This window comes from Anguilla rostrata, chromosome 11 (assembly GCF_018555375.3).
Source record: "Anguilla rostrata isolate EN2019 chromosome 11, ASM1855537v3, whole genome shotgun sequence".
Classification (NCBI taxonomy): domain Eukaryota; kingdom Metazoa; phylum Chordata; class Actinopteri; order Anguilliformes; family Anguillidae; genus Anguilla; species Anguilla rostrata.
This window is the reverse complement of record NC_057943.1, coordinates 15,940,882-15,953,328: the sequence shown is the minus strand read 5'-3', so window position 1 is coordinate 15,953,328 and position 12,447 is coordinate 15,940,882. Positions and strand designations below refer to the sequence as shown.

At 52.3% G+C, this 12,447-nt stretch overlaps 1 protein-coding gene across 3 annotated transcripts in view; it reads left to right on the top strand.

The window, feature by feature from the left end:
• The window catches only part of LOC135234086 (helicase ARIP4-like), a 53,831-nt gene that overhangs the window by 35,080 nt on the left and 6,304 nt on the right, over window positions 1-12,447 (top strand). For all 3 annotated transcript variants that reach the window (XM_064298240.1, XM_064298241.1, XM_064298242.1), the window contains 19 exons: window positions 1,161-1,431; window positions 1,736-1,866; window positions 2,271-2,414; window positions 4,048-4,283; window positions 4,474-4,656; window positions 5,056-5,189; window positions 5,705-5,901; window positions 6,061-6,403; window positions 7,480-7,657; window positions 8,082-8,303; window positions 8,434-8,552; window positions 8,777-8,892; window positions 9,517-9,616; window positions 9,786-9,991; window positions 10,335-10,510; window positions 10,714-10,910; window positions 11,173-11,369; window positions 11,463-11,552; window positions 12,033-12,125. In XM_064298240.1, coding sequence (XP_064154310.1) covers window positions 1,161-1,431; window positions 1,736-1,866; window positions 2,271-2,414; window positions 4,048-4,283; window positions 4,474-4,656; window positions 5,056-5,189; window positions 5,705-5,901; window positions 6,061-6,403; window positions 7,480-7,657; window positions 8,082-8,303; window positions 8,434-8,552; window positions 8,777-8,892; window positions 9,517-9,616; window positions 9,786-9,991; window positions 10,335-10,510; window positions 10,714-10,910; window positions 11,173-11,369; window positions 11,463-11,552; window positions 12,033-12,125 — 3,333 coding nt within the window. The remainder of the gene's footprint in view (window positions 1-1,160; window positions 1,432-1,735; window positions 1,867-2,270; window positions 2,415-4,047; window positions 4,284-4,473; window positions 4,657-5,055; window positions 5,190-5,704; window positions 5,902-6,060; window positions 6,404-7,479; window positions 7,658-8,081; window positions 8,304-8,433; window positions 8,553-8,776; window positions 8,893-9,516; window positions 9,617-9,785; window positions 9,992-10,334; window positions 10,511-10,713; window positions 10,911-11,172; window positions 11,370-11,462; window positions 11,553-12,032; window positions 12,126-12,447) is intronic.

Here is a 12,447-nt window from a genome sequence, read left to right as displayed (position 1 = left end):
CTCTTGTCCGCGCGCGCGACGCGCTTCTCGGGAGCAGAACGCAACGCGCGCGCTTTCGGGGCACGCCGCTCTTCAGGAAGGCGCGCGGCGTTCCGTCCGAGCCGCGGCTACCCCCGGGAGCCCGGAGGGGAAATATAAACCCCTTCGTCGTTTTCAAGGAATCGGTCGCAGTCGTTCAGAAGCGACTTTGTGCAGATGGGTTGATTGGTGTGCTTTATGTAATTTGTTTATTTATGAATCACTCCTCTGCTCCCACACGTTATATAAGTTAGTCGTCCGTCTCCCTCCGCCGCCATGTGAGTTGTGTGTGTTTGGCATCTCTCCACGTGTTGCGCGCCAGGGCAGTTAATCTCCCCGGCCCTCCTCCAGGCGCTGAATTTGGGGGGCAGTCAGGAGGGGGAGGGGGGCAGGGGGTGGCACTGGCTGTTTGCACTGTAACCTTGACGGTGAGCAATCCCATCTGCACACCCAGCCAGGCAGCGCTCTGGCCCCACAAATGCTCTTCATTTCATAAGCGCTAAATATTTATGAGGGCTTGCATAACACACCGCAGCCAGGCATTTGTCTTTAGATTTGTGGGGAAACCCAGAAGGCGTTACATGGACTCTTGTTCACTGTGTACTTCCATACTCTTCTAAGTAGGCTATATTTGGGGATGTCTGCATCTTTAAGTGTGTGTGTCCATTTATTAGTTGAATTATACACATACTATCTGGCTGAGTGCTATAGTTGTATAACTCTGCCAGCTGGACAAAATACTTTTATACACATTACAAAGGTGAACCTTGTGATGGAATAAAGGAAGGTTTTACACTGTGGGTGTTCTTTTACCGTTCTATACTGTAAGCTACAATGATGGCTAACATTATATCAATCAGTTATTTCATGTGAAAGTCTTTGAAATTTGAGGGTGAATAAAACACTTCAAACTAATTAACCTAAGATTTTAAGTTTGTTTAAGAATCATTTTTGCATTGGTAATATATGTGTCCCATTTTCCAGCTATTTCTTTGCGCATTACAGGAGTGAAGATAAATTAGGGCTTATCTTTAGGTTGTGTACCATGTTCACACCTGCCTCTGTTGTCCCATTTTCCATGGTCCATCTTGTCCTGACCCAGCCTTTAATAAACGTGTGGTTCTGTCTTTCTCTTCCTGCAGACCAGCCTCAGGGCACCCCTTTCAGTGCAGAGAATGAAGCCCAGGGAGGGGACAGCTCGGGGTGGCAGTGCACCCCGCCATCTACCTCACCGTCGGGGGAGCCCCCTTCGCGCCCCTCGTCGCGCCCCCCCTCCCATCCCGACAGCCACAGTCCCAGCCCCAGCCCCAGCCCAAGCCCCAGTCCCAGCCCCAGCCCCAGCCCCAGTCCTGTACCTCCCGGCAGCACCAAGAAGAGAACCTCCAAGCCCGCCCACATGAGGAGGAACATCCGGTACGTTCTCTCGCCCGCTAACCCTGCCCAGGGACTAAGGGGGGGAGGGGGTTTATTTATTCTGTCTGACAGCTCTAGTCAGCAGTTCTCTGTGTGGGATTTCTCTCCTGTTAACGTAATGTAGACTAGACATTTAGACTCAAGCAGACTCGCCCTAACACACATTCCCGCCATTAAAATTCTCATTTACCCCTGCAGTCCGGCGCGGTGGAGCAGTCAGTGGGCTTGAATGCCTGAGAGTGTGTTTGAGTCATAAGTGAAACGCATGTGGTGGCTTGTGAACACGCTCCTGTTTCCCATGCAGAAAGCTCCTGAGAGAGCACCAATTGGAGGCAGTAACCAAAGCTGCCCAGCAGGAGGAGCTGGAGAGGCGGAAGCGGCTGGAGCAGCAAAGAAAGGATTTCCCAGTGCCTCACCTCCCCGAATTCCCCCCAGGTGAATAAATGGATGCGCGCACCATCTGACTAGTTCACTTTGGGCCACAGGGATTGTTTCTACACACCAGTAGTAAGGAGGGACTTGAATTGCAGTGCCAACCACGGTGGGGCCCAACGGTGTCGGCCAGATGGTCCATAGCTCCCCCCTACCCGTGTGTACTGGGCTGACCTCAGGCAGACGGATAAAAAAATTGGCCAGAACTTTATGTATTTTCCACTCATTTAAAAAAAACTGCTAAGCCCATACGTAGTTATTTTGCTGGCGAAGCACTCTGAGTTGGCAGCCCTTCAGCGCTTTTCTCTCTCTCTCTCTCTCTTTTCATTTTTCTTATTAACCACCTTCTCTCCGCCCTCTCTTCCCCTGTCTTCCCCCCTTTCCTCTCTCTTGTTTTCCGTGTGAAGGTGTCTTGGGCTCGGGGGAGGTCTCCCAGAGCTCCTCGGCCCATGTGGCCAAGCAGGAGGTGATCTGCCTGGACACCAGCAACAGCAGCGCCAGCGCCAGCGAGGACGACACCAAGGGACCGGCGGCCCGCGCCATCAAGGATGGTGAGCGCCCCCCCCCCCGAGCGCCACAGTAACACATCGATCGCATGTTAACACATCGGTCGCACAGTAACACATCGATCGCACGTTAACACATCGATCGCACGTTAACACATCGATCGCACACTAACACATCGATCGCACAGTAACACATCGGTCGCACACTAACACATCGATCGCACGTTAACACATCGATCGCACACTAACACATCGATCGCACAGTAACACATCGATCGCACAGTAACACATCGATCGCACAGTAACACATCGATCGCACAGTAACACATCGATCGCACAGTAACACATCGATCGCACAGTAACACATCGATCGCACAGTAACACATCGATCGCACGTTAACACATCGATCGCACGTTAACACATCGATCGCACAGTAACACATCGATCGCACGTTAACACATTGATCGCACGTTAACACATCGATCGCACACTAACACATCGATCGCACACTAACACATCGATCTCACATTAACACATCAATCGCACACTTCAGTCTCTGACCCAAGTACACTGTCAGTCCTTACAGCTGAACACATTTCAGGTCACCTATTTATTATTATTCTTTGAAGTGACCCATACTATAACATACAACATGTTTTGTCATTAGTTTTCAAAAGGCGGGAGAGAGAAGGAGCGTCTGAGGGGACATTTGTGATGTGCGAGTGAACGGATTTGGGCTAGCCTAAAGATTTTGGTCTGAATAGCGTGTTCTGTCTTCAGACTGTAACGGCATTTCGTCGTTACACTGGTTAGGCTGTCGTACGCTCTAAGGCCTCACTGCACACAGCTTATGAGGCGCTGTTGATAAAAGTCTGGGAAACTGTAGAGATGGATGAATACCTAATATTCCAAAACAGAAAATTCTTCAATGAATTAGAGGAAGAATGATGGGAAAAATATCCACATGGAAAATGAATTAAACTGTGGCTATTGAATAAGCAAATGAATTCAAATGAATTGTGGCTATAGGGAAGGGTATAAGTGTCATTAATCCTGATTACATACCAGTTACCAACATGCTGACATTTTACCCAGGTTATATAAGCAGTCTCTAGACTGTAATCCTGCTTGTATAACCGCCCATTCAATAGAGTTGCATAACTGCTCTCTCTCCCTCTCTCTGTCTCCCTTGCTCTTGTTTTTTTATTTTTCATCATTGGACGTATAATGGACCAACCTCAAGCTTTTGTCACTTATGTCACTAAATGTCAGGGGCAAAATTGTGTCTGTCACCAGAAACCGAGTTTGTCAGTACACATGGCCTAAGACTATTGAAATGCCATCATCATCTCATGAGCAGATGTTTGCTTGACAAAGTTCTGTCATTTAGCCAATCATATTTGACAGTTTTCTGTGGAAATAATGTGCAGATTCAGAGCACATCACAGAGGAGTGGCTGTAATAGACAACAAAGGGGCTCCCCAGTGATGTCATCAACCAGGCGGGAGCAAAATGATGAAACAAAAACAGCACAAACAAAAATTCAGTTTGAACTAAAACTGTAATTCCCAGTGCATCATGGGAGGGAGTGGGTGGTATTGAACAGTACAGACGCAGTTTGCAGCGTACAGCAGGCGAGCTCCGGTTCTCATGGCTACGCTTCCCCCCGCCCCCCAGATGTCATCGAGCTCAGTTCTGGGGAGGACGACACTCTCCAGACCAGCCAGTCCATCGAGGACGACGACGACGACAGGGCCACGCCCGGCACGGAGGAGAGCAGCGGGGCCCACGTCAACGACGCCCTCAACCAGCCCGACGCCCAGGGCCGAGTTCTGGTCAACATCAACCACCCCGCCAACGAGAAGGACCTCTTCCTCGCCCCGCAGCTGGCTCGCGCGGTCAAGCCGCACCAGGTACGAGCCCCCCGCCCCCGCCTGCCCCCCCACCCCGCACGTCTCGCTCCCAAACGGCCCCTAGCTTAGCGCTTTCTGCACCTCCAGTAGAACTGTGATCGTGAATGAGTCTGTTTGCCATTCATTTCTTAAGCCTTTGAGTTAACCCACTTGGAAGTAACCCAAAACTCTCCCCCCCCCCCCCTCTCAGATCGGCGGGATCCGCTTTCTCTACGATAACCTGGTGGAGTCTCTGGAGCGCTACGGGAACAGCAGCGGCTTCGGCTGCATCCTGGCTCACAGCATGGGCCTGGGCAAGACCCTGCAGGTCATCTCCTTCATCGACATCCTCCTGCGTCACACCGAAGCTCACACTGTGCTGGCCATCGTCCCTGTAAGAGCCCCGCCCACCACGCTTTCGCCCTCTCTCGCTTCTCTCTCTGTCTCTCTCTCTCTCTCTCTCTCTCTCTCTCTCTCTCTCTCTCTCTCTCTCTCTCTCTCTCTCTCTCTCTTGTTCTGTTTTTTCTCTCTCTCTCTCTCTCTCTCTCTCTCTCTCTCTCTCTCTCTCTCTCCTCTCTCTCTCTCTCTCTCTCTCTCTCTCTCTCTCTCTCTCTCTCTCTCTCTCTCTCTCTCTTTCTCTCTCTCTCTCTCTCTCTCTCTCTCTCTCCGAGAGGGAGGTGTTTGTGCTCCCGCGGGAGACCAAAGATCTTTCCCGCAGTAATGGTTAACTTGACTTTTTGACGAGGAGCGGCAGTACTGGAGTTTTATCGTCTCTCTAATCTCTGTCCTCCAGGTGAACACGCTGCAGAACTGGCTGGCGGAGTTCAACCTGTGGCTGCCGGCCCCGGAGGCCCTGCCCCAGGACAACGACCCCAACAACACCGCGCCCCGCCCCTTCAAGGTCCACATCCTCAACGACGAACACAAGTGAGCAGAGCCGCGCGTCTCCCTCGCGTCTCCCTCGCGTCTCCCTCGCGTCTCCCTCGCGCCTCCCTCGCGTCCCCCTCGCGTCCCCCTCGCGTCCCCCTCGCGTCTCCCTCACTGCCGGGTGCTCGGGGTTCTCCGCTTCGCCGCTAAACGTCAAGATAATGTTTCTGGAGTGCGCTTCTCTCTCAGACGAGAGCGTCGCGGTGGAGCGTGAAGGCAGTCGCCCCGCTGGCCCCGTGCGCTAGTGAACACAGCTCTTCTGCTGGCACACTGCTGCTGCAGTGCATTCAAGCCCCTGGTTCTCTCACTCCATACACCTACCCAGCTGGGTTTGCTTTCATTGCTTACATGCTAACTACACTGTGATGATACACTGTGGCAGTCTCACATTATTTGAGTGGAACTTGGGCTTTACCTGTCCAGATCCTCCTTACTCAGAGTGTGGTAATAGGGTGTGGAGCGTGTGGTATGGCTTGTGAAGTGCGCCAGGGACTGACCCGTCTCTGGGGTTGCAGGACCACAGCTGCCCGGGCCAAGGTGGTGGGCGACTGGTCGGCGGAGGGCGGGGTGCTGCTCATGGGGTACGAGATGTACCGGCTGCTGTCGCTGAAGAAGAGCTTCGTCGCAGGCAGGAAGAAGAAGTCCAAGAAGCCCACGGGCCCCGTCATCATCGACCTGGATGAGGAGGACCGGCAGCAGGAGCTGCTGAAGGGTAGGCACCTTTACAATGGCGTCAGCACACTGCAGGTCACCCATGACACGCTATGACTAACATCATGCCCACCCTGGCCTGTGATTACCTAGACCAGACCCTGGAGTCTGACCAGTGGAGTTATTTTTCATCATTAATTTCCTGCCGCGGGTTCCACAGGAATCGAGAAGGCCCTGTCGCGGCCCGGGCCGGACGTCGTGATCTGCGACGAGGGCCACCGCATCAAGAACTGCCACGCCAGCACCTCGCAGGCCCTGAAGAACATCCGGTCGCGGCGGCGCGTGGTGCTCACCGGCTACCCCCTGCAGAACAACCTGATCGAGTACTGGTGCATGGTGGACTTCGTCCGGCCGGACTTCCTGGGCACGCGGCAGGAGTTCAGCAACATGTTCGAGCGGCCCATCCTGAACGGGCAGTGCATCGACAGCACGCCGCAGGACGTCCGGCTCATGCGGTACCGCAGCCACGTCCTGCACAGCCTGCTGGAGGGCTTCGTTCAGAGGTGAGGCCCGGCTGGGGCGGCGCCAGGCTTAATGTATCACGCTTTCAAGAGCATTCGCATTCCAAGACTGGGTTTCAGCTGCTGCTGAATGTGTATTTATTTAGCTATTTGCTCAGCAAATACCATTATTTAGGGCGACTTATGTAACTTATAAACATGTGGTCTATTTATAGAGCTGGGTATGTACGGAAGCAGGTCAGGTTGAGTACTTTTCTCAAAAGGACCGCAGCATTAGCCTGGAAGCTCGACCCTGTGTTCCGTTAAGGGCCGCGTAGCTAAGGACCTGCTCTTTCTGGTATTGCTCTTTTTTCCTAATTGAAACCCATTGCGAATGGGAGCATTCAGAGTGGGGTGAGACCTCTCACCGTTGACCTGTATGACGTCTGTGCCTCTCACTGACAAGGTCTTGTGAGAAAAACAAGGCACGATTTGTTGAATAAGGAAAGGGGTAATCCAATCAGTGGAACTCAACCCCTTCATTACCAACATGACATTCCACAAATCCACAAAGGACCATTCCCAGACTAATCATTGCTAGCTCGCTAGCAGTGTGGCTGAGCGTTCGCTTGCCAGGCTACGACTACAGCGTCCATTGGTGAATTTAAGCCAGATATGCAATGTGGTTCAACAGTGCTGATTCAAGCATTATTGTGATTTGTGTGGGAGTATTGCTGTAACTGTTTGGCTATTTCGGTTCAAACTTGGTTTGGAGGCAAACTGCTGTCAGGATTTGTTGTGTTTGTTGGGAAAAAGAAGATCAGGCAGGTGGTTTACTGTAATGCAACCATTAATTATTGAATGGGACGGTTGAAACAGTTGTTAGTGGCTTAGGTAGATTTTGGTCATTTCTGTCTGTGCTTATGTTTTGCGGTTAAGTATGAATGTTGTAAATATGAGTGTTGGTTGATTGCTGTGTGGGTCCATCTTAGTGCAGGCAGGCTGATAGTTTTCTGTGTTTCTGATGATGTGTGTGTTTGTGTATGTATGTGTTTGTCCGGATAGCTTAGCTTTGATCCTCATACTCTGTTGGTAGCTGATTTACTGCTGGTGTTAAAACTTCCTGCCTTTGTTTGCAGGCGAGGTCACGATGTACTGAGAACCCACCTTCCCTCCAAGGAGGAGCATGTGATCCTGGTGCGGCTGTCGCCAGTCCAGCGGGCGCTCTACACCCAGTTCATGACCCGCTTCCGGGAAGCAGGGAACAGCGGCTGGCTGGGCCTCAACCCCCTCAAGGCCTTCTGCGTCTGCTGCAAGGTGAGCTGGAAGAGGACCGTGGCCCTTAGAGACCGCTGCCCTTAGAGACCGTTGCCCTTAGAGACCGCTGCCCTTAGAGACCGTTGCCCTTAGAGACCGTTGCCCTTAGAGACCGTTGCCCTTAGAGACCGCTGCCCTCAGAGACTGTTGCCAGTTAAAGACCACTGCCCCCAGAGACCACTGCCATTTAGAGACTGCTGCCCCCACAGACTGCGGCCCCCTGAGACCTCTGCCTTCAGAGCTGGTTTAGGGCACTTAAGAAATACACAGTCAAAACAATTCACCTTATATAAACTCTGAAAATGTGTAGATGAGGGAACATGGAGCCTTTGCATCCCAGTGGAGGTTCCAGAATAGCGGGTTAGTGCTCACCTGTAGGTGTGAGACTGTATGTCCTAAGAGACGTGCATGTGCTTCTCTGCAGATCTGGAACCACCCGGATGTCCTGTATGAAGCTCTGCAGAAGGAGAACCTGGCCAATGAGCAGGACCTGGACTTGGATGACATCACAACCACAGGCAACAACCGCTGCAATGCGCCCAGTCTGAAGGGCAAGCCCAGCGACTCCGCCAACAGCAAGTTCATCGCAGGCATCAATCTGGGCTCGATGCAGGAGAGAGCGAACCAAGTCATCACTTACGAATGGGTACGCCGCAAGAGCGCGTGAGCACGTCCGCCTGCCCATCGGTGGGCACATGCGTGTGAAACAAAGTGGGGTAGGATCATTAACGCTGTCCCTGTCCCTCCCTCCCTCCCTCAATCCCCCTCTCTCTCAGGCGAAGGATATCATGAGTAACTACCAGACGGGCATCCTGGAGAACTCGGCCAAAATGCTGCTGCTCTTCCACCTGATCGACGAGAGCGTTAGAAAGGGAGACAAGATCCTGGTGTTCAGGTGAGCTGCCTTCATAGATTTACAGCAGTAGCCCACAGCTCCAACCCCTTTTCCATCAGTATCATACAGCGGCCTGTTCCAGCTGCGCTTGGCTCCGCTCCCCTTTCAGTTTCAACACTCTAAATCTTGATGCTATGGAACTGTCGCTGTGTGCCTTTGACATGAACACTTCTCTCTGGGCCAGTGCTGTAGTGACCTTGTGTGTGTGTCTGCGATCCTCACAGTCAGAGCCTGTCCACGCTGTCAGTCATCGAGGAGTTCCTGGCCAAGAGGCCCATGCCACCTATCAGAGGTGCTGAGGGCCCGAGCCAAAACTGGGTCCGCCACTCCAACTACTACCGTGAGTGTTCCCGAAATGCCCCTGCGGAACACGTCCTGTGCCCCGGCCGCGTTGGGTCTGCCCGTCCTCTCGCCTCCTGGGTCTGCCACATCCAGTGCCTCCCGTAACCTAGAAACTGCTGCAGTGAATATGTTCCCTTAAAAGCTCTGCCAGAGAGTCTCTGTTGCCTAGTGACACTCTCAGTTCACTGACCAGGCACGCTGTCACTTTTATTCCCTTTTATCGCCCCCTGCTGGACATTTAAGCAGAAGTCCAAAACATCGCACTTTCATTGTCTTTGTTTGGTTAAAGACTGAGAACTTATCGCCCGCTGTAATTGAATAGCCTGGAAGGTGGGAAATTGGGAAATGCAGAAAGACAATTTTGTGCAGTATTCTGAAGTAGTGAAGACTAGTTGTTAGAGTGGGAGGGCTTTGCTGGGACCACTTCTGTACATTTTAATCAGACACTTAACTCAAATGCATATTCCAGCGGGTGTATTAAAGGGTGACATTAAATATAATGCACATATAATGTGATAAAATAATCCATAGTAATGGGGCACTGAAGTAACTGTGGTGCTTTAGTCTGAGTAGATCAGGGTCCAGGGGCTCCTTAACTGGAATTGCGTGTGATTAATCACAGGGCTGGATGGAAGCACATCGACCTCGGAGAGAGAACGGCTCATCAATCAGTTCAACGACCCCGCGAACAACACCACCTGGGTTTTCCTGCTGTCTACCAGGTCAGTGTCTGTGTACCGTGTGCATGCACACAGATATGCATTCGCACGCACTCCTGCTGGCGCTCGCACACACACGCCCTCTCACTCGCTCATTCTCTCACTCACACATTCACGTGGTGAACATGAAGCACCCTGGCGTTGGGGCTCACTGTCCCTATGGCGTCCACAGGGCGGGCTGCCTCGGGGTGAACCTGATCGGAGCGAACCGCGTGGTGGTGTTCGACGCCTCCTGGAACCCCTGTCACGACGCGCAGGCCGTGTGCCGCGTGTACCGCTACGGCCAGAGGAAGGCCTGCCACATCTACCGCCTGGTGTGTGACTTCACCCTGGAGAAGAAGATCTACGACCGGCAGATCTCCAAGCAGGGCATGTCAGGTGAGACGCAGAGGGCAGTGTTCAGTGTCTCTTTAGAGGCTGGAGCTCTCCTACACCCTTTGAAGAGTTGGGTTTTTTTGGATTGTTTTTTTCAAAATTCTAAGTCAGTATTCCAACTCCCTTGCTTTCAGTTACCAGTAGAGACTGTTACATCAGCATTATAATGTTCAGTTAAGAACATTCTAATCTGTTGGGTCTTAAACTAGCACTTTGTTTCACTTTCAGTTGCCAACACCGCAGTAACGTGCTTGCAGCTGAACCTGCCGAGCCTTCAGTTGAACCTGAACAGTTGAACCTGGTGCGCAGATGGAGTGCGTGACGTGTCTCCCTCCCCCTCTCTTAGATCGTGTGGTGGACGACCTGAACCCTGTGCTGAACTTCACACGCAGGGAGGTGGAGTCGCTGCTGCACTTTGTGGAGGAGGAGCCCGACCCGGCCGGGGTGCAGGTGAACTGCCAGAACGAAATGGAGGACGTCATCCTGCAGGCCTGTAATCTCTACCCCCAGCTCATCACCAAGGTACGCGCGCGCGTGCGCACGCACACACACACACACACACACACACACACACACACACACATGCCAACACCTGTTCATTTTCGTCAATGTAGTCTGTGAACAGGCTGCTTGCTGATTAATTCATGAGCGCAGTCCTGTTTTATTATTGATGACTGGTTGTTGTAGTGCTGTGTGTTTGAGCTCCGGTGTGTTTGTCCCACCAGCACCCCTTCCACCACGAGTCTCTCCTCATGGACCGAAAGGAGATGAAGCTCACCAAAGCTGAGAAGAAGGCTGCCAAGAAGAGCTACGAGGACGAGAAGCGGGCGTCTGTGCCCTACACCCGCCCGTCCTACGCCCACTACTACCCCGCCAGTGACCAGAGCCTCACCAACATCCCCGCGTTCAGCCAGCGCAACTGGTACATCCCCGAGGAAAAGCTCTTTATCCCACACCTCCACTTCGCTCACATGCTCTCTGTAGTCCCTTATTATGTCTATTGCCCAATCTTCAGTCTCCAAACATTCACCAGTACACCGTTACAGTCTCAGTATTTCCCGCTTGCACTATGGATTTTTCAAATGTGCCATTTGCTATATTTATAAACTACCAACCAATTGTATATGTAAGTTACGTTCTAAACCTCTGTTGAATACCCTCTCCCACGTTCTCCCGCTGACCAGGCGCCCCCCTCCTCGGCCAGACGAGAAGCCGGTGGCCAGCGTTCGCCCGGTCCAGTCCACGCCCATTCCCATGATGCCTCGGCAGGTACCCCTGGGCCCTGGCGCCTCATTGGCCAGCTCCAGCACAGGTGTCAACTTCCCCGTCAACTACCTGCAGAAAGCCGGGGTCTTCGTGCAGAAGATCGTCACGACCACAGGTATGACTGCTGGACTTCAACATTAACACTGTGCATGTAGCTGGCTCCTCCCATCTTTCATTCGATCTAAGAGCCTCTGCTGTCTTTTCCCAGACATTGTGATTCCCGGAACGAACAGCTCGGCGGACGTCCAGGCACGCATCAGCGCCGGCGAGAGCATCCACGTGATCCGGGGAACCAAGGGTACGTCTCCTCAGACCCGCGCGTGCACCTTCTCAACCACGCCTGTTTCACCATTTTCACTACCCCTCACTATACTACTGCACTCCGCTGTATTCGTACACACTTAGAACAACCATCTGCAGCTTTATTTACCATGAATCTACTTTAACCGCTTACCCATGTTCACACTCACACCGTAACTATTTACTCACTGGTGTCATTTACCATCCACGTCTCCTGAACTATACCCATGCACCGGCCATAGCTATTCACTTTAACTCATCTTTCCACATTCAGATCTGTGTACCTCGCACATCTATGGTCTCCATACACCCACTCCTCTCCCAGCACTGAGAGCTCTGCTCAGCGTCCTCATTGTGTCTGGACCCATGATTAATTCTCCTCTATTTTTGGTGCTCGGCATCGCTGGGTCCAGTGCTGTTAAAGCAGCCTCAGCGCAGGCGTTTTCTCACCAGAGCCGCTCTTTTGACCTGCACACAGGGACCTACATCAGAACGAGCGACGGGCGGATCTTCGCCATCCGAGCCGCCGGGAAGTCCCGACCGGGGGAGGAGAGCTCGTCCACGCCCAGAGGTGCTGCTCCTTAGACCCGCACTTTTACAAGTTTAAGAGCTATAACATACACTATATGGCCAAAAGTGTGTGGACACCTGACATCCAACTTCTCATCCAAAGTTATGGGCATGAATATGGAGTTGATCCAACTTTTCCTGCTATAATGACCTCCACTCTTCTGAGAAGGCATCATAGTAGATGTTGGAGCATTGCTGTAGGGATTTGCTTCCATTCAGCCAGAAGAGCATTAGTGAGGCCAGACACTGATTGGGCTGATAGTTTTGGTCATATAGTGTATTTACTGTATTTGGAGTCTTCCACATGCACCGTTGTGTGGAAT